This window comes from Alligator mississippiensis, chromosome 4 (assembly GCF_030867095.1).
Source record: "Alligator mississippiensis isolate rAllMis1 chromosome 4, rAllMis1, whole genome shotgun sequence".
In the NCBI taxonomy this organism is placed as follows: domain Eukaryota; kingdom Metazoa; phylum Chordata; order Crocodylia; family Alligatoridae; genus Alligator; species Alligator mississippiensis.
The window spans coordinates 84,837,646-84,864,079 of record NC_081827.1 but is presented as its reverse complement, the minus strand read 5'-3'; the positions used below and the strand labels follow the sequence as shown (position 1 = coordinate 84,864,079).

General features: G+C 44.9%; 1 protein-coding gene across 1 annotated transcript; it reads right to left on the bottom strand.

Moving 5' to 3' along the window:
* Positions 1-515: 515 nt before the first annotated feature.
* Positions 516-25,430, bottom strand: LOC109281537 (uncharacterized). Its single transcript, XM_059726153.1, has 2 exons — positions 21,902-25,430; positions 516-5,498 (listed from the first exon to the last, which is right to left on the bottom strand). The coding sequence occupies exon 1, from the start codon at positions 24,527-24,529 to the stop codon at positions 23,126-23,128; it is 1,404 nt and encodes a 467-aa protein (XP_059582136.1). The 5' UTR covers positions 24,530-25,430; the 3' UTR covers positions 516-5,498; positions 21,902-23,125.
* Positions 25,431-26,434: the final 1,004 nt, after the last annotated feature.

The following is a 26,434-nucleotide window of genomic DNA, read 5'->3' as shown; positions in this document are numbered from 1 at the left end:
AAGGGCAGGAATCAAACTGCTGCTTCCCTGTATCAGGCGGGCCCCTGAAAGAGCGAGTGAATCAGTGATTGAATGTGTAACACAGTAGCAGGCTTCAGTAACAAGGGTCAATTAACACCTATGAAAACCGCAGATCAACCAATGGAAGAAATCAATAGGAGACAATGTAGTAGCCAGGAATTCTCTAAATTTCACTGTTCAAGGGCTAGAAGCCCCGGTCTGAGTTAATCAACGCTGGGGACCAACTTTTGGGGTTGAATATCTCCAGATCAACCACTCCCAGAGCCCTATTCATGACAGCAGTAAATTAATCAAAAGCCATCAATGGACTCCCAAACCTGCACGTACATGTGGATGACCCCTGGGGATGACAGATGCCATCCAGTAGCCACGGAGGGGGAAGTCCCACGAGGGTCAAAGACCCCTGGATTGGGAAAACCTGAAAACTGGGGAGTCACCAAAGTCTGCCAAGGACAGATAAAAGGCAATGAAAAGTGACCTTCAGGGGCGCCCTCTTGATCTCCAACTTGACCAGCACCCAACCTGTCCAGCCAGAAGGACCAGCTGGCGACCTCCCTTCTGGAGAATAACACCACACTGGAAGAAGCCTCGATTGGCCATCGACGGCAGACTCCAGTGCCTGTGGGATAGGTATACCCGACTCCTGTAGCTCACTACTGTGTGTGTGCGTGTGCGTGTGTGTGTGTGTGTGTGTGGGGACCAGCCCCAAGGTTTATGATTTGACTTCATTACAGTGTTTCAATCTGCCTAATAAACTAGAATTTTAAGGATCCTGAGTTGGACATTTATGCCAACAAAATCAAATGGGATTGCTTTATTTTGCATGATCCCAGTCACAATCTTGCATTCTTATGCAAGATGCACTATTATTTTAATTTGGTCATTTAAAGTTCATGTGTAGATCCAGCCAAGCTTTCACAGTCATCATTACTCCGTCCAGTTTTTGGACCCCCACTATATAAAAGGCTGTGGACAAGCTAGAGAGAGTCCAGCTGAATGCAATGAAAATAGTTCAGGGGGTGGGGCACAGGACTTCTGAGGATAGGCTGTGGGAACTGGACTTATTTAGTCTGCAGAAGAGAAGTGAGGTGGCTGTATTCAAGAGCATCAGGCTAATGGGGGTCCAAGACGGTTGGAAGTTTCTCAAGGGAGTGATCCTTGGGACACAAAAGGAGTTTATCCTATTATGCAGGAAAGGGGCTAAGGGGATAAAAAAGTCCCCTTGGATGAACAGGGAGCTTCAGGAAAGACTGGGGGCAAAGAAAGAGATGTACAGGCAGTGGAAGCAGGGGGCAGCCACCAAGGAGGCATACACCACCCTGGCACGCTATTGCAGGGAATCAGTTAGGCAGGCCAAGGCAGGACTGGAGCTTAGGCTGGCTACAACAATCAAGGACAATAAAAAGAGTTTCTACAGATACATAGCGAGCAAAAAGAAGGTGCAGAGTAGCATTGGGCCCCTGCAGGACAAATCAGGTCAGTTGGTGGTTGACACAGACAAAAAGGCAGAGCTCTTCAATGAGTTCTTCACTTCAGCATTCCTTAATACTGCCCAAGACAATCTGTCCACCTTGAGCATAGACAGAAGTCCAAAAGGCACCAGACCACCAATGGTTAGTTATGACTCAGTTAAAGGGCACTTGGAAGGGCTGGATGAGTACAAGTCAGCCGGCCCAGATGGCCTCCAGCCATAGGTGCTGAAGGAATTGGCCAGTGTCATTGCTGAGCCACTGGCATGGCTGTTTGAGTACTCATGGTGCTATGGCCAGGTCCCTGAGGACTGGAAAAAGGCCATTGCAGTGCCCATTTTTGAGAAGGGAGGAGCCGGGTAACTTTAGGCCAGTCAGTCTTACCTCTATCCCTGGGAAAATACTAGAGAAAATCATCAGAGAGCATATTTGTGAAAGCCCAGCATGGGAAACAATGCTGAAAGGAAACCAGCATGGGTTCATCACAGGTAGAGCCTGCCTGACAAACCTTATAGCCTTTTATGACCAGGTCACACACTGCGTTGACACAGGAGCAGAGGCCAATGTCATCTACCTGGATTTTAGGAAGGCCTTTGACACAATTTTGCATCCTAGTCTCATAGGGACATTTACAGGCTATGGAGTGGACACCTACACACTCAGGTGGATGGCTAACTGGCTTAGGGACCACACCCAGAGAGTGGTGGTTGATGGGTCATTCTTGGCCTGGAAGGAGGTGGGCAGTGGTTTGGTCCTTGAGCTGGTGTTATTTAATATCTTCATCAGTGTTTTAGACGAGGGTGTGGTGAGCACCCTCTCCAAGTTCGCGGATGATACCAAATTATGGGACAAAGTTAATACACCAGAGGGCAGGGAGCAGATACAGGCCGACCTGGACAGGTTAGATCAATGGGCAGAAAATAATAGGATGCAATTCAACAAAGATAAATGAAAGGTACTCCACCTAGGAAGGAGGAATCCCCAGCACACCTACAGGTTGGGGGATGTCCTCCTCAGCAGCTCAGAGGCTGAGGCAGATTTTGGAGTCATAGTTGACTCCAAGATGAACATGAGCCAGCAGTGTAACAAGGCCATCAACAAAGCTAATGACTCCTTGTCGTGTATTAGCAGATGAATGACCAACAGATTGAGGGAGGTGGTGCTCCCCCTCTATGCAGCATTAATCAGGCCACAGTTGGAGTAGTGTCCAGTTTTGGGCACCGCACTTCAAGAGGGACACGGAGGATCTGGAGAGGGTTCAGAGGAGGGCCACTCAAATGATTAGTGGTCTCCATGAAAGACCCTATGAGGACAGGTTGAGAGATCTGGATCTCTTCAGCCTATACAAAAGATGGCTGAGGGGTGACCTTATAACCACCTATAAATTTATGAGGGGAGGACAGCAGGGAATTAGGGATGTGCTGTTTACCAGAGCACCCCAAGGAGTAACTAGGAATAATGGGTGCAAACTAGTGGAGAGTAGATTTAGGTTAGATATTAGGAAGACATTTTTTACAATAAGGGTGGCCAGAGTCTAGAATTGGCTTCCAAGAGAGGTGGTGCTATCACCTAACTTGGAGGTCTTCAAGGGGAGGCGTGACAATCACCTGGCTAGGGTCATCTGACCACCGTCCTCTTTCCTGCCAGGGTCAGGGGGTCGGACATGATGATCCATTGGGTCCCCTCTGACTCTATCATCTGTGAATATATGAAAAAAACGGAGAGGGGATTCAGTAGCAGCTTTTAACTACCTGAAGGGGAGTTCCAAAGAGGATGGAGCTAAATTGTTCTCAGTGGTGACAGATGAGTCATGACAGAACAAGGAGCAATGGCCTCAAGTTGCAGCAAGGGAGGTTTAGGTTGGAGATTAGGAAAAACTCTCAGTAGGTGGATGGTGAAGCACTGGAACACGTTACCTAGGGAAGTGGAAGAATCTCCATTCTTGGAGGTTTTTAAGGCTCAGCTTGACAAAGCCCTGGCTGGCATGATCTAGTTGGGCTGGTCCTGCTTTGAGCAGGGGGTTGGACTACGTGACATTCTGAGGTCTCTTCCAACCCTAATTTTCTATGATTTTATGCCTAGACAAGGGCTGTGCTTCCATGTTTTGGGCTCAGTGAGGGAGCTGCCTGAGTAGCATCTGACAGTAAGTGGGGGGAAGGGGAAGAGGCAGAGTATGGGAGCAGGAGGTGGGGGGAAAGGCAGAGACTGGGGGGGAGCAAGGGGGAAGAGACAGAGAGTGGCATGGAGGGAGCAGGTGACGGGGGCAAGAAGGCTGCAGTGGGAAGAAGTGGGTGGGGCAGAGGGCAAGGGGGTCACCTCATCCCTCCCCCTCCCAGTCACTGCCTACTTTCCTTGCTGTTGCAGTGGGGGTGGATTCAAGACAACTCTCCAATCCTTAGACTCAATACCTAGAAAATTATAACTAATTTATAATTTTTCCATATGTAGAATCTAATTATGAGGGGCCATCTTATATTTGAGTAAATATGGTACTTAGACCCAATGATAATTCAGCTATTCTTTCTTCATATTGCAGAGAGGTGTTTTAGAAGTCAATCATCCCATTTCTACTGTTTTTTGATGATCTTTCCCAGACACTAACTGTTGCTTTACTTTATGCTTTATTTGTTTGGACTTTGATCCATAAGTACTTTATGTTAATTGTACATGCATAAATGAATAATTCTAAAACTTTTTTTTTTATCTAGGCCAGGGACACTGAGTCATTCACCTTGGGGAGTTCCCCGCAGGTCTGGAAATGTGGCAGTGGTGGTGTGGTGGAACCAATCCCTTGCTACCAAATTTCTGGACCCATAGGGAGCCCCATGTGCGGGATCGGGCAGGGACAGCGCTGGACCCCGGGGCCCAATCCTGGCATACACGGGCCATGCTGGGCCATAGGTTCCAGGGCCCACTCTTGGTGTAGAAAGCCAGGAGGGGATATCAGGCCCCTGCAGCCCAATTGTGGCATACAACAATGAAAATGGTGGTGCCAGTTCCCTGGGGCCCAATCCTAGTATGCAGGGCTTAATCCAATTTGTAGACTGACCCTACACCATTCATCTAGCCTGTGGGGCCAAAAGCCACTGATCTAGGCCACTAGCATTGGATTTTGTCTTCCCATTTCTTACTGTCTCAGCTAAATATCTTGAGTTAGTGTTAAATAAGAATTAATTTGTTCCTACTTTTCATCTTTTGTTGTTACCTTAAAGTCCTGAATACTTCATCCAGCTTATTCCCTACAATACTGGTTCCTCTTCTACTGACAGAGAAGTTACCCCAGCTGTATGGAACCTTCTCACCATGAAGGGTAGACCAGTGCTTCACAAATCCCCAATCCTGTATTATGTACTACTTATTCAGCCAACACTTCACTTTTAGTATCTTCTGCTTTCTCTGTTTGATTATAGGACTGGAAAAACGTATATGTTAACTTGGACATTCTTCACCTTCAGCAACCAGAATTTTACTAAAGTTATCTGTTATCTGTTGAAGCAGAAGCAATGAAGTAGAAGCAATATGGGCTGCTAGCTGTGGAATCCTGTTCAGCAGCCTCAGAAGACTATAATCATATCTCATGTTTTGGTACTAGGAGGACAGCACACCAGCTGATTGACTGTGAGTTGTTTGTTTGTTGTAAGCCACTCAGAGCTTTTGCATAGGGCAAGATATTAATCTTGGATATATTTTACATTCTTAGTAGATGCTCGTTTATGCAGAACCTATATCTTCTTGGGACATTTTAAGATCTCTCTGTGGAGAAATTGGTTACACTTGATTGTTTGGACAGTCTGAGAGGCCATGGACAAATATTTTGTATGGAATTCTTCACTCTATTTCCATGTAGGATCTTCAAGGATTTTCTGAAGTTTTATGATGAGCATTTAGAATGCTATTGATTTGTTTTGACTTGTTTTGCTTTGGCTATGAACTTGTTTCTTGGTGGACAATTCCCTTTTCTTTTGAATCTTGGTGGCGATGCTACCCAATGTGACTGTTCAAGGGTTCCTGTAGGAAAGGAAACATTGTATATTTATTTCTGGTCATAACATTTGTTCCATAGCTGCCAAATTCTGATTTCTCTGTTCATTAAAGTTCCATAGCATTCAAGCTTGTGGCTTAGCTCACCATTCGTGCGGGCTATAAGGGAATTCTGATCTGTACTATTTCTCCTCTAAATTCTGAGGTATTTGGGTGAAGGTACTGGAGCTGGGAATAATTCTAATTTAAGCAGTGCTTGTTACTCCTTATTCCACATGACATTGCAGTTCTGGTTTTGCCATTCTTTATGTTGACAAAGTAGTGAAAGTGAGTCTCTATTTATAAGTGTCACCTCTAGGTTTGTATGGGTAATGCAAGCAAAGGTATCCAACAGTCATTTTGATTTTGTAATAGGTTATCAAAGAAATATGTAAAATATGAAGACTTCTGATATCTTCTTAGATTGAAATCTAGTTAACACAGAGACTAAAATCCATAATTAGCATTTCCACTAAATGAATCACTTATATAAGAACAATTCGTATAAATGATACTCAGGGAATGATAGTGAAGAAGTGTATCCTAAAGTAACAGTCATTATTTTCATAAAATGTAAAATTAATATATTCAGTCTGAACAAGCAAATCAAGCAATATATATTTTTTCCCAATGGCTATCTAAACAAGCTTATCAATAACTTAAGAATTGTTGAACATTTAGTGCCACTTATTATTTTCCAACATCAACAGTTTGGATTGTAGAAATTAAAAAGTATTCGTTACTGAGGGACATTGACCCAGATCTGAGATGGTATTTAGATACCTAACACTCATGTGGACATCCATAGCCTTGGCATCAATGGAAATAACAAGAGTTAGGAACCTATATAGGAATCTAGGCATTAGTTATTCTGTGCAAACCTCAAAATGTTTATTTCTCTACCTTTCAAAAAAGTTTTCAAAGTGAAACTTTTTCGAAGTTTTCTGGAGAGAATTTTTAGATGTGTATATGCAGGAACTAGAAGATGATTTACTAGAAGTTCACCATCTACTCTAATGGCATATATATTTGGGACATCTAACTAGCTATATGTTTGTGTAATTTCCTAATTTACATATGAAATCTTAAATTACATTTAAAAGTGTTAAGATTTATGCACACATGTCAATAGATGCTTACATTCCCATTATTTTGTGCAAACAGGTAAGACATTATTTTCTATTGGCTATCTGTCTAATAAGTTTCAGAAAGGATCTGATGTAATGAAAGTGCAATACAAATAAAACTGCATTTGTAAAGACCCCAAATGACAAGATCCAAACCAATGGACTGAAAATGAACTTTGAAATAGACCTTTCTTTGATTTGAAAAAAAACCACACAGTATTTAGCCATTTAATGAATTAACTCAGATTTTCACACTTTGAGTGTGGTCATTTTATCCAGATATATTTGAACAAGCCAATATGACACAACAATCTGATGCTACATTGAAAGGAATTCTGTCTATTGGAGCTTATTGAAATATATTGCTACAAGGACCCTGGAGTTAGGTAAATGGTCCAGAAAATTTACAACTGTTTGAGCTGCTGTTTTCCAAGTATGTGGGGAATTTGAAAACAAAATAATGAAAAGGGAAACTAAGCAGAGGACTCCAAATCACAACTTTGAAAAAATAGGTCATGATTTTGGGAAACAGGATTGCATGAAGTGGCATTTTCCCCACCCGTAAATATCTAAGATGGGAGAAAAACAGGGCAGTGTTTGATAGTAAGATACCAATGATTTTATTTATGCATGCTTCTAATGAAATATAAGGAAAGTCCACAGAAAGAGCAATTAAATGAGGCCTGACATCTTACTTGACATATACTGAATATATTATTCACAAAAGAAAGTGTGCACTTCTGAAAGACAGAAACACAGAAGTTGATTAGGAAAATGTGCATCTTTAGATGGCATACTACATGGGTTGAAGCTTATAAGATAAATATATGATTTTAACATAGAGATAATAATGTTAATCAAATCCTGTAAAAAAATTATACTAGGTCGTCACTCTCTTGGGATTTAAGTCAGCAAGAGGTTACATTGTGATAGCAGAAATTTGTAATTCTTGAGAAACTTATACTTGAAAAGGAATATTTGTGAAGCTGACAGACAGGATTAAAAGGTACAGGAGATTTTTCCTCATTTAAAAGATCATTGTGACATCACTAAAGATGATATACCAGCTCATTCTTTTAAGTTTTTATTATTATTATTATTTCTCTGCCCCCTTGAATAGCTTGTTCTTTTGACCAAATTTTTTTCTTTCCATCTTTCTTCTTATCATTCTGCTTCTCCTTTGCTGATCATTCATTTACCAGCTGCTTCAGTGGTTCCTTACTGTTTCCTTCTCATTCAGTTTGTTGGTAACTGTCAGGATTCTAGTCCTCTGTCCCATCTCTTAGGGCACATATTCTCTATTGAGTTCAACTACCAGTTAGATTTAGAAAGTATTTAGCTATCACTCCCTCACTGTCTTCTCCCACTTTCTTCAGTCTCTTTCAGTCATTACTTTAATTTTTCCCAACCAGATTATAACCTTATTTAAGAACTGCATTTTTTCATCTGCTTTCCTTCCAATCTTACTAGCTTTCCTTCATCAGCCCCCAAAACTCAGTGAGCTTTTAAATTTAGATGATAATTATTAAACTCATACTTGCAAAATGATTCACTAGAAATGATACTTGGTTAATTCTAAAACTTCCATGTTTGTAACAGGCATTTCAAGAGATATGGTACATTAAGGTCACAAAACTTATCAAGATTCCCTCAATTCCCACCAGCCCAGTTGGAACAAATGATTTCTAAGCCTACATTTAAAATCTATGAGAAAAGTTTCTACCCCAGTCAGATTCGCTTCATCTTGAACTCATTCCTTCAAAACTCGAGATGCACAAAGAGTTATAGCTGATTTTATGCTGTCAGCAACTACCATTCTTCCTAATAGCAAAGCAACTTCAAATCTACTGAAAACAGTGTAAACAATGGCTGCCTTCACATAGGGCAGCTCCTTGTTGAAATCCTGTGGAAGAACATTTGTTCAAATCATCAGCCTCCAATTTAAAAGAAACCTTCAGTTATGAAAGAAAAAAATGTACAAAACAACCCCCAGTTTAATTATATGGGAGTTTCAAAGGGGTTGCATTATTCTGTTCATATAGTGCGGTACAGGGGAGTTAAGCCTGTTGAGTGTCCCATTTTTTAAACTAATCACATTAGTAGACACCATGCTGCACTCACACATTCATACATCAGCCTGCATAATATGGCAAGCCGGTATCAATAACAAAGACAAGGCATACCCCAAGCATATGGATGTGCAAATAGCACCACAGTACTCATAGGCTGGGTATTGCTTTAAAATCTGCTAATCATAGGCAAATATTTATCAAGCCATGCCAGGCTTTTTCCTGAAAAGTTACTTTAAGTACCAATGGGACATTTAGAGGTGCTTCCTACCTCAATGGTGGCCAGTGGTGGAGGTTCTGTTTCCAGATTCTCCTAAGGAATTAGTCATATGGAGCAGTAGTTTTGTGTAATCATAGATTAAAAGTATAGGCATATGAAAACTTTACCAGAGGGTAAAGAAGGTGAGGCTTTATTGTTTATCAGCTACTCCATGGTAACCACCCCTGTGCCTACACTTTTTCCAAAGTGAGTGGGAGCTAACTTGCAACAGTTTAGCCATCAAAAAAAAGAGAGGAAACTATAGGCCCTGTGTAGATGAAACAAGGGACATGTGTGCATGACAATTTAAAGGGGGCTAAATGCTCTTGCACCTCCTCAATGGTGTTGGTGTTTGCACACCTCGGTGGTGTATTGCAAATTAATTCTAGCCACTGTAGGACATTTAGTGGTGTGATGCACCTTAAATGACTTGGGGTGCAGCAAACTAAAATGCCTTGGAACCTGCCAGCCTGCCTGAGCTGCATGAGGGCCCAGTGCTTTCCTCCGCAACTGTGGTACCCCCCGGGACTGCCTGATCCAGGTGCCTGCAGGCAGGTGCTGCCGGGGGGGGAGGGGGGGAGGAGGGGCGCCACTGCCTTGGAGGGAAGCACCAGCCCCACCCCTCCCACAGCCCAGGAACTGCTCTGCCCACTGGCAGCTCACCCACCCATCCCCTCCCCGCCTCTGGAGAGGCAGGTAAGTGCGGTGTGTGCACGACATGGGGGTTTACTTTGCCCTAAATTAAAGCAGTAGGTTTAAAAGCCCACCGCTTCAATTTAGGGCCCCCGTTTCATCTACTCACATCCATAGTGACTTAGTTTCCACTAACCCTGGGGCAAGGTCAAGTACAGAAGTACCAACCATGAAACAGTTAATGCACTTATCATACCTTTTTTACCCCATCATAACTGTAATCAAGTCTAAAAGCAGAGATTGAATGACAGCAACACTTTTACAAAAATATACAATTTTGATTTCACATTTGCCAGTGGTAGAAAGTCTGCCATAACTCTTTTGTAAGTAATTCCAGAACTTAATTATCCTCACTATTAAAAAATGTGTATCTTATTTCTAGGCTACATTTGGCGCTCTTCAATTTCCAGGCACAGGATCTTGTTATACCTTTGTCTGCTAGATTGAAGATCTCTCCATCCTTAACACTTTTCACTTTCCCATGTAGGTACTTGTAGATTGTAATCAAATTATTGCTGGGTGCATCTACACAGGAAATTAATGTGAAGGAATAAACTCTGGGGCAGTTCACACTGGAGTTAACTGCTCCCAGGTGCAGCACCTACACATGCACCTAGGACAGATGCAATTTGAGCTATGGTGGAGCAGGCCCGTGGCTGGCTGGGCTTACCTGGTGCAATTTATGCCCCTGGTCTCTGTCTACACATATGTTTTCTTGCAGTAAAGTACTCTGCCATAAGATAGTACTGTCCCTGACAGTACTATCTTACATAGGAGTTAATTAGTTTACTGTCTGTTAGTACCAGCACACGTTTTGACTGTGACACTTTACTGCAGGATTAATTAGTCTATTCCTCAGTAAACTGTATGTGTAGATGCACCTCTTAATATTGTTTTTGATAAGCTCAATAGATTGAGCCTCTTAAGTCTCATGCTTTAAGGCATGCCAGGGAATCCTTTAACCTTTTTATGACTTTGCTCTGAACACTTACCATTTTTCAGTATCCTTGAATTGTGGCCACCAGCAATGGACACAATATTTTATCATCCAGTGAAAGACAGCTGAAGATTGCACTGGCTGTTTTGAATACAGTGACATACAAAGCTCCTGTTCAGTTGCTTATTCACCAGAACTCCCTTCAACCTCCACCCCCCAAAAACTCTTCACTCATTAATGTTGTAATATAAACTATTGTATTATCATTCTGTGGTAGGACTATATTATTTAGTTTTATGGCAAGTGGCAATTTGGATGAACAATTGCAAACTTTTGGAAGTGCATACCCCTTTTTCATTGCTGGTAGATCTGACCCATTCCTACCTGGTTGGTTAAAAACAAATGGGAAGTCACTGACCCCAGTTTTGTGGGGATTATTGATGCCTCCTTATGAAATTAATGCAGCTAACTTTTGAGATTCAGCTTCTGTTCAAAAAGTAATCTCTAGGCTTGGTCTATTTGTTGAGAATTATTCTGTTTCAAACGTCCAAGATTATAGAAAAGGTTGTGTGAAACTCCTGTGGAGGTATCTGAAATATATGACATCCTTGGATCCTGATCAATCAATAGGCCTAGGTAATGGAAAAAAACTGCAATAATAACTTCCCAGTATTGCATATGATAAAGTATCCCTGTTGATGTTTTTAGTTCCATCAGCAAAATTTGGCAGCTTTGATCAAGTGTATTCTATCACCTTCACACTATATCCAGGAGATCTGCAAGGAAGCAACCCCTCTGACTGCACATGTCAAATCCCACAAATGAGGCAATGCAGTTAACTTAGAGCAGTGCTGAGTACTCAGGGTGCTCTGGATCTCGGGCATGTTCATGGCACATGTTTAGTGCATCTCACAGATAACTATAGTGCTTCGTTTTCCAGATGCAGAACACATGGGTAGGAGGAAGTGGGCAGAGCCTGCTTCATAACAGCAATCCTGGGTGTGGCAATGAGAGTTTAGATAAGTTCTATCAGATGTTGTTACATTCCCTTGTTGGAGTTGCATTCCTTTTGAGAATGGAAGACCTAGGTGGTAGTTAAGGGTGGACTTAATCTCCTCCACCTTCTCCTCCACCTCCTCCACCTTGTGAAACCTTCTTTTCACAATTCCATTCAGTCCCACCAACCCCAGGCTACATTTTAAGCCCACAGAACACATGCAGTTCTTTGAGTTGTTCAGAAACCATTGAAACTCAAGTCTGGTAGAGCTCTGTTTCTTCATTTAGTGTGTGAGTTCTTATCTCTCAGCATTGTATAACCTAAGCCTAAAACTCAGCTCCTGCTGTTATATGCACCCCAGGAAGCATGTCCCCCCAGATCTGCGTGCAGGGTAAGGGTGGACTGCCTCTGCGGGCTGGGGCTGGGGCTGCTCCAGGTTCTTCCCGGCAAGGGGCTGGGCTGGGCTGGGCTGCACTTGGGGTGGACAGCAGTTGCACTGGGAGGGGGCTATGGGGCGGGGGGGGGGGGAACTGGAGCCATCTCAAAATTCACCATAGCCCCCCAACTCTTCCTTCCCAGCACCATTGCTGTCCGCCCCAAGTGCAGCCTGGCCCAGCCCCCATGCTTGGAAGAGCCTGGCACAATCCCAGCCTCAGCCCACAGAGGCAGCCCACCCTTACCCCATGCACAGATCTGGGACACATGCTCCCCATGCCCTTCTGGGGTGCATGCAGCAGCAGGAGCTACTGCCCCCTCCCTGTGCTAGATGCCCCTTACCAAACCACTTTCAGCTCTGTTCCACACCCCACTCCAGCTGTGCAGGGCCTGCCCCTGCCCCACTTCCTCCCTCACTGCCATAGGGAGAGTGGGGCAAATTGAAGCCCCAGTTGTGAGGGAGGGAGCAGGGCACAGGTGGGAGGAAGGGCTGGGGTGAGTGGGGACCCAGCTGGGCTGGGTGGTGAGACAAGTGGAGGTCCAGGGGGCACATGCCCCCCTGATCTGTACATGGGGTGGAGGTGGCTGCCACTGCACACTGCACTTTGCTTCCTGCTGCAGCTGTGCCACGTCCCCTGCCCACCCAGCAGCAGGATGCACATGGCATTGTGCAGTTCTCAGGGCAGCAGGGCTCAAAGCGCAGCACATAGTGGTAGTCACCTCTGCCCCATGCACAGATCGGGGGGAGCATATGCCCCATGGGCCTCCACTTGTGGCACCACCTGGCCCAGCCAGGGCCCCACTCACTTCATCCCCTGCTCCTGCCTGTGCCCCACTCCCTCCCTCACTGATGGGGCCTTGATCTGCCCCCCCCACCATGGTCCTTGTTCTTCCCCCTGCCCCTTCCCCCACAGACTTACCTGTTGGGGGGTGCCTGTGCGCATGCAGACATGTGCTCAGCCCCACCAAATAATTTTTTCTCCCTCTGTGTATGGCACTGAGTAAAACAAAACCATTGATTCATTTGGAGCCTGTGCCTTTATCACTCTGAGAATAAACTCTTCTAATGAACTCTGGGGGTTATATCTTGTGATCACCCACAGACTGAAGCTGGTGCAAAACATGGTGGTAAAAAAGGGCACAAGTGTCTGCAGTCTAACTGATTACATCTTCGAATAATTGTAGGATTAAATTTTCAGGCCAAGGAGACTAGTAATGAAATTTTGGCTCCTAATAACCTTCTGTGGTAAAAGTCTTTGCTGAGGGTTATTCTCTGGCTCTGTGGTTTTTGTTGTGGTTTATTTTATGGCATTCCCTATCTTTGTTTCTCAAACTGTTTTCAATTACAGCACATCTCAAGAGAAGCAGCATGTTTTGCGCTATAGGCCTACTCAAAGTGGTAAGAAAATATTTTGAGACAGATTATTACTTTTATGTGGCATACACATCTGTGCTATCTTAACAAAATAATTTTAATGAGCGTAAGTCAAATTTCACACACAAGTTATCAGAGCAAGTGCCTATGCCATTTGACAGAATAATTCCTAGTTACCTGATGCAACATGAAGAAGCCTCTACTTGCTATTATTTTGTTTAGTCTGCATAGGTATTTAATTACAGTTCTTTTGATGTCAGAGAAAATTATTTAATTTCCCCTGCAGACATTGTGAATACATCTGCTGTACTAAAAAAAATATATTTTCCCATACCACAGTTTGAGCCTACCAATTTCTCTTATGTTTTGTATGTACCATTTGTCTTATATTGAAAATTATGTCAGTCATCTATATTTCAAATATATTTGGTTTTCATAACAAAGCAAGAGCACAAAAAGTAATAGATTTGAAAGACATTTTTAGTATCTCTGTTAGAAACTAGTGTATGTCTGAACTCATATAGTTTGCTTCCATTTTATTTATAAAATGTTTAAAATGTATTGGTCATTCAACTGTGGTAATTATTGTGTTTTGCATTTTGACAGTGTTAAACAAACTATTATTTCCTCATTTTATTTTTCTAACCTAAGTAAATATTATTGGATAGCTCTGGGATGCTTTGAGTAGGTTAGAGTTGCATTTAAATGGACAGAACCAAATAGCAAACATAAGATCTAGAACATAATATTTGAGATAATTCAAACCTATGGATTTGGTTTGGATCCATCTCTCATGGTTTTATTATTCCATTCTTAGACTGAGGGAAATAGTGGTGTGCAGTTTCATAGTTCATGTAAAGACTGAAAACATGTAATGGAAATGGCAGAGTCATGAGCATAACTTAAAAGGGCCTGGATCCTGGTGCCTAGTATTAATTATAATTAGAGACCTACCAAATTCACAATTTCACAATTGTTGCAAATTTGGTTAGCCTCTGCAAAAAAGTCCAGTCCCTGTGAAAAAGCATGGGGACTGCAAAAAGGCACAAAAACATCAGTAAGTGGAGGAAAAAACGTGCTGCAAAAACAGAAAAGGTGTCTTGGAGCATGGAGGGTGGGGGAGAGGCAGGGAGATTTTTGCAGAAGAGTGTGGTGAGCCCCCACACCTTTGATTGGCTATAGGGCCCTGGAAGTCCTGCCCCTCCCTGGAGATTAACAATTGTCAATCTATGAGGAGGGCGGGACTTCCAGGGCCCCTCAGCCAATCAGAGGTATGGGTGACCCTTCTGCACTTCACTGCCAAAATGGCAACTGGTGCCATATTTGGACCGTGAAACTGGGGGGTAGCCAGTCTAAATTTGGTAGGTCCCTAATTCTAATTAACAATGATTTAGTTGTTTAAATGTTTCTGGTGCTCAAGGACAAGCGTAGATGAAATGGGGGCCCTAAATTGAAGTGGAAGGTTTTAAAAAACACTGCTTCAATTTAGGGCTAATTAAACCTCCTGTGTCATGCACTCACCCTGCTGAATTACCTGCCTCTCCAGTGGGGAGGGGAGGGCAAGCTGCCAGTGGGCAGAGCAGTCCCTGAGCTGTGGCGGGGCTGGTGCTTCCCTCCACGGTTGTGGTTCCCCTCCCCTCCCAGCAGCCCCTGCCCGCAATCACCTGGCTTGGGTGGTCCCAGGGGGCACCACAGCCATGGAGGGAACCACCAGTCCTCTGCACAGCTCAGGCAGGCAGGCAGGCTTCAGGGGGAAAAAAAAAAGATCAGGGTTGCCACTTTTCTTGGGCAGAGCCTGCCTACCTAGGCTGCTGCCAGGCTGCCTGCAGGGCTTCCTGCAGAGCCATGGAGCTGCACAGAGCCTGGTGTTTCACTCTGTGGCTGTAGGGGCAGAAAACTAAAACTCCTTGAAGGATGTAATGGAAGGAGTCCTCCTTGAAGGAGTTTTACTTTGTGGTGCCCCAAGTCATTTCAGGTGCATTATGCCGCCAAATTTCTTACAGCAGCTGGAATTAATTTGCAATACATTGATGAAGCATGCAAACACCAACACCATTAAAGTGGTGCAGAAGGATTTAGCCCACTTTAAAGTTTCATGACCACCTGCCTTTCATTTTGTCTACACATGGCCCAATGTACTAAAGCATGGTGTCTCATTAAAACAAGACACATAGTATTACCACTCCTGTGTCATTTCCTCTGCTTCTATTTTTTAAATGCATTTTATTTAAACCTGTAAAATATTTTAGGTTCATTGTTCAATGGGGCCATCACTTCTTGCATTTGGAATAACAGAATATCTTTGGGAATCACATGTTTGCATCATTAAGTTAGTAAAATAAGGTACTTCCAATATTCTGCTACTTATGATTTGTCACAGAATTCACACTAATCTATGCACAGTGATATATCCTAGGGACAGCCATTGTTTGGAACCACATTACTGATATATTTTTCAAACCTCATAGTGTGAGGTCCAACCTGAGGAGGCTTCTGGGAGGAAGCCAGTCTGACACCCTGAAGCAGGGGTCAGTTTCATGGAACCCGGAAGCCACGAGGTAATGTCCTAATGCATCTTCTGCAGTTTGCTGATGAATAAAGAAAAAAAGGGGAACTGCCCTAGACTGACCAACAGGCCTGGAAAGTCCCGAGCTTAGTGGAGTGCAAAGATAGCAATTTTACTTAGAAGTATCAGCTTGCAAAATGAGATAACAGCTTGGCTTTAATCCCAGAAAAGGCAGTAAGGCTAAAAGTGAACCCCCACTTTCTGTGGGAGATAACCGGTAGGAGGAAAGGTATATAAAGTGGAAGCACTGGGTCCTGGGTGGAACTACTTTGGGGAGGACAAGGCTGAGAACCCGATAAAGGAGGTAGTCTTGCCACCCTGGATGCAGGGTGGGGTTCCTGAGACCTATCAGGTAATCACACTGGTTAGGGTGTGGAGTGCCTTTCCTCCAGCCCGACGCGCTTGCAGCTCAAAGCTTGTCATAGTATTATCCGTGTGTGTGAGTTATTAACTTTTCTTTTACAATAAAGAGCACCTTTGGGCTTACCTGGAGTGTGACTTGTAGGTTACTCACCTATCCCTTTGGGAAGGGAGGGAACCCCTAACAAGTGGTGGAGAATGCAGGCATGAGAGACCCCTCCTTGGAACAACCTGGCCAGCTGTGTCAGAGGAGCAGTAGACATGTTCACATGCTGGGGAAAACCCACCAGTCTCTCCGAACTTAGTAAGAAAGTACACCCATGGTCCCCCTCTGGATTGCCGCAGTGGAGGGAGTTTTCGCCCAATGGCAAGCAGGCAGGAAACCAGGGAAGATGGCATTACTGGAAGGCGCTATCTCTTTATTGTGGGAAATGGTGGGAACTTTGTTGCCATTACAGGATTCAAAATCAGAGGAGGGGCAAAAAGTGGTGACAATCAATCTGGTCAGGGATCAGAACGACCAGCCTACCCGCTCCTCTTTAGGGACAAAAGTGGAGACAACTCTGCCGGAGAAATCAGAGGTAAGTGCAGTTATGAAATCCAAGGTACACTAGGCACCAGATGGGAGGCCTGCTGGGCAAGGGTGGGAGGTGGTCCCTTGGAAGCTGACGGACCTCCAGACTGAGTTGGCGGGCTGGACAAAGGATGCAAAAGAGACCTGGGGCATGTGGGCTAATACAGTAGTGTCCCAAGGGTTAGACAAATTTTGCACTCCTCAAAAATCAATAGCAGTAATGGCAAAGATCTTTCCAGGGGAGTGGTACAAGTCAGCCCAGGCCTCCTCACTAGTAAATCCCAGTCTAATGGGACACTATGCTTACCAACTAATGGGGATGGCATTAAAATCATTGAATGCCTGGGAGTTATCCAAAAATCAACACGCTAGAGAGCCAAAGTGGATAGAATGGGGTGGGGGGAGGGTGTACAACAATTAAATGGGGATGTTTTCATTAAACCAGCTTTGTATGGCCAGTTAAACAGTAACCCCCTGCAAGTTATAGTCACTGGAACCGCATGGGAAAGCACTCTCCAGAAAGGGACAGGCCCCTTGCAGAATCTCCTGATGCAACGATATGATACTTAAATGAACCATTCCCTAAAGGATATTATAAAGAAGTTACAGACTTTGATTAATTTGACTGGGGAACACCTGAAATTGAAACAAGTGGCAGTAGTAAATGGAATATCAGTGGAGGTGAAGAACATCCCCACCAACAGCTCTGAATTGAGCTAAGGAAGGCGGGAATCCCCCTAGAGCAAATTGATGGAAAACCCACCGGCGAATTGTATAGGCTTTGGAAAAAGAAAAACCTTGGAGAAAAGGATAAGACTGTTGTGCAGTCGCGGCTGTCCCCTCAGCTTCCCCCACTGAAGAGCCCGATACGCTGACCAGGCTCTACCTCAATTTAAAGAACCTGCACCTAAACTAGGGAGGCCCCGGGGAGGGGAGGTGAGAGACATCCCCTCCATCGGTCTCGATTGGGCGAGTTCCCGGGGATTCGAGGGGGTACCTATTTGCTCAAATCACAATCCAAGGGGGGCAAGTGGCAGGGTGGTTTCTCATGGACACTGGGGAGGAGGTTACCATTTTCCAATGGGAACGCCCCCCCCCCCCCAAGGGGGGCGCCCCATAGTATTAAAAGGGGTGGGGAGGGCAATCCAAGAAAAAAAAATTAAAGGTGGACCTCACACATAGTAGCATAAGTTATATCCAGATGGATCTTCAACAGAAAATTAGAAGTAAGCCTGATGAGAATAGAATGAATACGAAGTGATAGATATTACTTATGACCCTCATACAGTATGAAGTTTAGTCATGTTAATAGATCCATTATGGCCAAATTTAAGCACTGACTAGCACTGTTCTACATGAGGCTTCACACAGGACTTCATTCAGTACAAACATTACATTTTTACTTGCAGAATTATTGCTCCCCCAATATGAATCACAAGTGTACAAGTATTCATCAAGTTTTTCCCACAGGAAAAATGCCTCCCACAAGATAAAGATCTTCCTCTTTCAATGAGGAGGATTGTGGGAACTCTCTTGCAGGAAAGAACATCTGTACATTTCCCTACCACTTGACTCCTCCCAAGGACTGCATATGGGGGTGACCCTGCTTTGGGGAGGGCATCATCTAACATGGGGAGCAGATGATGCTCACATTTAGAGTCAAGCAGCAGGAAAAGGCTGCGGTGCCTTCCCAAAACTGGGGTTATTTGGTTTGGAAAAGGTGTGTGGAACATTGGTTCTAGCCCTCCCATGAACTATTCGAGAAGGGGAGGAGTAGCAACCCTGGAGACCAGAAGCAGAGCAGAGGAGCATCTGCTTGCTGCTCCCTAGACCAAGGGGCCCTGATATGAGGAACAGGCTGGGGGGTTTTCCCACCGCCCCTTCTGGGCACTGGGATGCTTGTCTCCACTCACCTCTGCTCCTGTGCTGTGCCATGCCCTGGTGAAGGCAGCTGGTGTTGGTTGCTCCCAAGGCTGCTGCAGCCAGGGCTGGAGTCAGTGCTGCACCCCACGCTGCCCGGGGGCACTGCTTGTCTGCACTCACCCCAGTTCATGCTGGAGCAGCCTCAGGAGCAGCCGACACCATCTGCCTGCACCATGGCATGGCACAGCCCAGGAGCTGGGGTGAGCCCAGGCATGGGGGGGGACAGGCAGAGCAGTGCAGCCCAGCGGCTGCAGGCAGCTGGCGCTGGCCACTCCCAGGGCTGCTACAGCAGGGGCTGGGGTGAGTGGAGGCACAGCCCTTTCCCCTCCCTCCACAGACTTACCTGCTTTGGCGGGGGGGGGGGGCATCTATGCTGATCACATAAGAGTGAATTTACCTTGCATATAACAAATTATGGATCTAAATATGCACATCACATAAAAGCAAATTAGCATATAAAGAACCCGCATAAAACAAGGGAAACCTTATTAACTTACTGGTATGCATCAATGAATGAGTATAAATAGATTGCAAAGAATTTAAAGAAGTCTATGTTTGTACAACTTAAAAAGGGCTGAAATAGGGTCCATTTCACCGTTTCAAACTCACTCAGAGTAGATTGACACTTTGAGTTCTCTTAGGGTTACAATATTTTCCTGGTTTTTGTCCAATTTCAATGAATAAATATTGACTTTCTGACAACACTGTTTTTCTATGTGATTTTGTATAAACTTTTACAAGGAAATAGTAATGACAGTGATGCTAAATAGTCAAAACATTACTGTAATACTATTAAGATTTGCAATAATAATATTTTTAAATGATTTTACAAACTAATAGTAGAGATGGGACACAATTGAAAGTATAACTTTTTACTCCTCTAATGTCTTTCAGAAACCTCATGAAGATAATTGAATTTTCAGTATGTAAGATGGTGAACTTATAAAAGTTGCTCACAAGATTTTACACCATAAATCCAAATCGAGATTGAGTTAAACAATACAAATCCCCAAATCCACAGCTACCTTCGTGATTCACCCCTAATTAGATATACATTAGGGGGAAACATGCCATTTGGTTGTCCTGACAACAAAATGTATCATTTGTAAAGACCTTTTCATCCATACAGTTCAACACTGGATGCAATTTTATTGTTTTTGCTCTACAAATAGGATAAACGCCTTAGAAAAGCGACATGCATGGGCAATTTTGCTTTTTGACATTCCTCAACTTCACTATTAATTTAACATTTTTTATGGTAAACTGATAATATGTCACTGACACAAGTATGTTAAGAAAATGGTTTGTGTTCAAAGTGGCAAAGTCAAAGCTGTGTGATACCCTGGTTCTGATACTGGTATGCATTACATTACATTACATTACATTACAGGATTTAGTTATGATTACTTGCTCTTTATGAAATAGTATACCCTAGTATCATATAACTGTTCCTACAATCTTATTGGCATCTACTATGACTGAGTACTACTAGAATCTAAGCTTGTTTCTTAAAAATGTAAAGTAAATTATTCTTGCCTCTTCTATTGTGCATCATGTATTAAAATAATTTTCATGGATTGTGTTTACATGGCATACACAATACATAGAAAATGATACCCAGATTAATTATTTTAGGGATAGAACATGATTATAATTAAAGCTGCAACTGGGGTTCTACAATCAACCCTAAATTGTGAACCTTAGGAATCAATTACAGATATGCTGTTCAAAAGGACCCCTCCAACTCCAGTTGTTGCATTACCTCTGCAATCTCCTCCATGTACTTTCCTAACCCGCCAAAACCACCATAGGCTTATACAGACCCTCAGTTTTAGCTAGATGATGAATGGCATTGTCTGAGGACACATCTACACTGTAATCGATCTCAAATCAAGATCAGGTTAACCATGACAGCAGTGAGCTTTGCAAGGGCCGGAGAAACAAGGGAGGTGCTATACTCATGGCTATGCTTTTAGTAGCTAATGACTGTCAGCTGAGATCACTATCAGAGAGAATAATGAAAAGCAAATGAAAAGCCCTTTACCTCCACCAGTTTGAGAATGACTCAGCTGTATTGATCTTTATCCATCATCATGAGAAGAAAGCCATAAAATGCTCTTTGTAATACATTTAGCTACCAAACTCTCCCCCTTCCCACCCAGTACAAAAAAATTACCATCAACAGATGTGAATATATGTGCCTAACTTGGTATAGAGTCCCTGCTATCTAGAAAAAGCCCTTTAATATAGGCAAACAAATAGTTGCCCTATCACCATTTGCAGTAGAACTGAGATATGATCATGGCCTTTAATAAAAGATTAATTTGGCAGCTTATCTAGGATCTTTTTCAAATAAGCTGTCACATTAGTCACAGTATTGTAACATGTTCGTTCAATATATTGTTCTCAAGAGTGAAGCTGTGATGAATCATGGCCTTCCTTGAAAAACCCCTGGGTGGAGATGACAAAAATGATTTTGCAGATTATGTTTAGGTTTACCAAAATAAGAGGGTGAAGTACTGGCATATCTGATTACACAGCACTTTAGGAAGTAATATAACAATATAGTACAACAAAGCACTTTGGACTTGCTGCTATTTATTTCAAACTCCTTGAGGACATATAATAATTTAATTTTAAAAGTTTGAAGGCATTTACTCAATCGCATAAATATAAAAATACATATTATAGTAATGCTTCTGCCAGGTGCTGATGGCAGTAAGAAGGCTGGGTTCAAATATTTAAGGAGATAGTTAAAAGCAGGGGCAGATCCAGAAGTGGTGCAGTGATATCCCTAAAACAGGTAAATTTCCTCCTTGCTCAGAGGCACCCCCCTCCCCTCCTCTTTCCCTCTCTCCCCAGCCTATTGGTGCTGCTTTCCCTGCTGTTCCAGAGGACCAGGCAGGGTGGGGGGAATGTCTCTCTTGTTATTCTGCTACTGCTGTCCCCACCCCAGTTGAGCCCAGCCCCCAAACAGTGGACAAAGCAGGGACAGCAAGCAGGGAGTTTTCAGGAGGTAAAGGGAGGGGAGAGGTGCATCTTTGAGCAGGAAGGGGAAGTGAGGGAGGATTTTCACCTGCTTTAGGGACTTAAAAAACTCCTTGGAGGCTCCTGCAGCTCTGTCTGCCCACACTGGTGGAGGTGAAGGAGTCTGGGAGCAGGGGTACAGCCTCCTCTGCAGTGCAGGTTGCTGTTTTGGCACTCCTCTTCGGGAAATCCTGGATCCACCCCTGGTTACACATTACAATTAGCAAATGCTACCTCTAAGGAATGTTAATCATTATTAAAGTTTGCACAGTGCTGTGAGTAGTTGCATGTGAAAAGTTAATACATTCTCTAATGTGCACAGCTCTCACCTGCCACTAGAAGATTGATAAGCAGGGAGCTGTCAAGCCTGCTCTGTGCCTGCTCTGCTCAACAGATAGAGATCTAGTATCAGTACAGGCTGGGGGTGGGGAAAGGGAGGGAGGTGGAAAAACTCACAACTTTGGGTTGTGACATCCCCCCTTGCTGAGAGCATAGCTAAATTATGCTATACACTCATCACTCTAGAACCTTGTCGTGAGTCGTCAAACGAACAGGTAAGCAAACAAACAAATAAACAAACATAAAATTCGCTGCCCTGGGATTAAGTTACATAACAATCAAGAAACAATAATTAACACAAACACATAATCTGATTCATAACAAAATTGCACAATCAGGGCTTCAGTGGATGTCATGGCGAAGTTGCGCGTCAGGCCTTCACTTCTTTAGGTGATATCATCCCTCTCAGGGCTCCTCTTCGCCACGCACTCTGAATCTCAGATCTGTAAACAGAAAACTCTCAAAAAATAGATTAATGATTTTATTCAACAGATTTAAACAATTTCCATGACTCAACTGGATGAAATCGTTGAGGATCCATCATCTGGCTCTTCTAAATAACGAAAACCTAACTCATAAGCCAATTGCCATTGGCCTGCGTCTCCTAAAATCCAAAGCTGCCGCTTGTTAAGTCCGGAACGCTGCAGGAGAAATCCAAACATGTATTGCTCCTCTAAGGTTCTCGGTGGCAGTGGTGGAAGATCGGATTCACGACGTCTGGTGCCTTGAGGTCCGGTCGGGTGTCGACAGTCCCGATCAAGAGACAATCTTGGCTCCATCAGGATATGCAGTCGTGACAACTGACAAAGAAGATTACTCATGGGTTGGTTTACCATTGGACTGAGCAGAATCTGAAGGACGATGATGTTTTTCTGCCCATAAACCTTGAGGCACTGTCTAGGCTGTGAACGGTTACTGGAACGGTTCCAGGATCTCACAGGTGACGATGAGGCCATGGTCTTATTCGCTGGAGTGATGTCAATCCCAGCGCACATGCTCTGGGGTTCCAGGCACAGTACGAGACGCCGATGATTGCTAGCATAAGATGCTCTGCGCTGATATATTCTGGCCATCCTGCATGCCACATGTGGGCTTTCTGACTAATCAGTCCTGCAACAAGCGCTGGCAGTGGAATAGGCCAGTGAGTATTAATTGTTATCATGTCGATGTCAGTGACATGTCCTCTACTCCATGAAGCTTGTCTAACTAGGAAGCTTGCTTCTTCCTGGTTCAGCAGGTCGGATCCAAGTTCCACGACTAAACGTCCTAACCATACAGCTAGAGTCTCTTCAGGTTGAATTCTTGATGCTCTACACAAATCCTGCAACTCAGCTCTGGTGCGAGCATAGTAGGCCGTAGCAATTTGATCAGTCGTTGTTGTAGGGAAAGCTGTTCTTTCAGGAGTTGATGTTGTTATAGGCTGAACTGCTGCTGCAGGAGTCACTGTTGCTGTTATTGCTTCAGGCAGGAGGGGCGGATGCACTCCTCTGCTTAACTCTCTCCGTCGGCAGGAAGGCGTGGTCGGTAGAGGCGTCGCTGCGTCGCTAGGCGGGGTTGCCGGCGACGACGCTGCATCGATGGGCGGAGTCACTGACCGAACTCTCGCGGGTTCCTCCGAAGCTCCACCCTTCTTTTCCGGTTCTTCCACGCGGTCTCCCTCTTGCTCGGTGCCATCTTGGACTGGCGTTTCAGGCTCCTTTTTCTCATCCGCTTCTTTGACCGCTTGGATCACCATCTGCAGCTGGGCTTTCAAACTTAAGTTCTTGTGCATTAGATTCATTACAGTACGAAAAGTTGCACTACATTCTCCCCCCTTGTTGTACCATGGGGCCACCCTCTCATCTGCGGCTCGTTCCTCCGCTTCCATGTCTTCACGGAGCTCGGATGGTAGCTCTCGACCCCTTAATCTAGCCGCCATGAGGGGAGGGAACCGGCCGATTGGCTCCGGTTCTTCACTCTCCCGAGCATATCGTAGGCATCGGGCACATTCCCGGGTGAAAGTCGTGTTTGTTTTGCCCGCCGGGTTGGGTCTGGCGAGGGACACAGTATCGAGGGGCCTGAACAGGACCCGTTCGTCTCTCATTATACACCCGAACACCGCGGGGACCAAATACACTTCCCTCTCTCTGGGGGCTCCGTCTTCGGAGACTCCCTCTTCTCCCTTCAGCGACAGGCGTCCGCTCACAAATCTTTCACCCGTTCCGCCCGCCTGGTGGTAAGCGAGATGCGCCTCCAGTTCCTCAAAGCTTTTCACTTGGCGTTGGTTATCGCGCCAAGGGCAGTTCTTAACCAATTCTAGCTCTAGCGTGTCCTCTCCTGATCCCATCCTCGTCACCATGTGCGGGCCGGGAGTGAGCCGGGCCCGTCTTTGCGCACATGGGCTGTGGCCAGCAGCCCGGGCACGCGGGGCTGGAGAGAACCGTGTGGCGGCAAGGCGCGCATGGGTTGGAATTAGTCACAGAGGCGTAATGGTTGATTTAAAGATTATTTACTTACACCCAAGATGGTCGTGGTGTAGGCTGGACAGTTTCCAGGTGCAGCTCTGCTTAAATCCTCATTGGAGGACTACGACAAATTCGGTTCTTTGGCCCCAGAGTTGTTTAGGCTCCGCGGGTTCGGCAATTTCTTTCCCACGGAGTTGTCGAAGCTCTGTGGGCTCTGTTCGGTTCTCAGGCCCCGGAGTTGTTAAATCTCTGTGGGTTCAAAAATTGAGTATATAGGAAAGGGATATGTCTAGGATTGCGCTTGGCGACAGGGAGAGGCCAGAGGCTGTTTAGACCTCTGTTGCCTGCTTAAGAAATGCATTGGGTCCGTGAGGATCCGCAGCACTTAGAGATCTTCACACTCTTCAAGTGATTTCTCTCCAAGTGATTTCTCTCCAATTTGGGCAGAAGCCACCCAAGCACTTTATACGGCTAGCAAGCCAATCGCTAGCCGTTACGTGTGCATATATTAGAGTCGGCCAATAATGTGGCACGAACTCTCATACAAATGGCGGGAACTCCTTTGCACCGTGCATCTCTGAGATGCAAAAGAAATGCACCATGCAAAGAAAGCTACAAATTGGCGGGAAATTCCCCGTTGCACCGGAGTTCTCTTCTGCAGCAGAGAACTCCACCATGCAAGGAAACTGCAATTTAGCGGGAACATAATTTAGCGATGCCGAAGCGCACACAAACAAAAACTCACAACTTTGGGTTGTGACAGAAAGAAGGGATAACAGTAGTGAGGCAAGTAGGGGAAATAGAGGGCTCCCCCCCACATTGTCTGGATCACCCCTCTCTGCCTCATGCCAGTCAGATTGCACCTGCCATTCTCTCACCACTTGGTTTGCCTCACCCCACCCCCACCGCCTTACCACCTAAATTGGCCCACTCTACCCTACATTGCTTGGATCATTGTCCTGGCACCCAGATTAGCCTGCACCACTCAGAACACACCTCTTCTGCCTCCCTGCTACTTGGATTGCTCCCCTAGCCCTGGTCAGCCAGCTTATTTGGCACCGCCCATCACTACTCAAATGATACCCCCTGCAGCCTCTGCAGGGGGCAGGTCTGAGCAGTGCAGCAGGGCAGAGGGCTGTGATTCAAGCAATATGTGGCAGTACAGGCCAATCCAAGTGGCAAGGGGCAGTGTGATGTGGGGAGGAGGGAGTGTTGTGGGGCATGGAGGGGGCATCCTTCAAGTAGCATGGGCTAATCTGGGTGGTGAAGGAGTTTGGGGGCTCTCCAGGCAAAATGGAATGGCAAACTGAGCAGTGCAGGGTGGTGCAAGCTGATTTAGATGGTGGAGCGGTAACCCAAGTTTTGCAGGGCAGTGAGAGTGGGTGGAATGGGGTGATCCAGGCTAATTCAGACAGTGGAGGGGCACTCCAAGTGATGGGGGGGGGTTGCAATATGAGTAGCTTAAAGAGGTGTGTGCCAGTCCAAACAGTGTGGAGCAGTGATCTGGGCAGCAAAGGCCTGGGGTTGGGCAGGGTAAGCCAAGTGGCATAGGGCAATGGGGAGGGGGTAAAGGGGGTGATCCAAGCAGTGTGGGCCAATCTGGGTGGCAACAGAGACATTTTGAGGAGCATGGAGTGTTGGGAGCAGCAATCTGACAACACAGGGTTGCCTGGGCCAATCCAATCTTAGCAACAGGGTGGGGTGCATTCTGAGTGGCATGGGAGTGAGGAGGGGTGATGTAAGCAGCATGGGCTGATCTGGGTGCCAGCAGGGGCAATCTACAATGCATGAGTGGTATG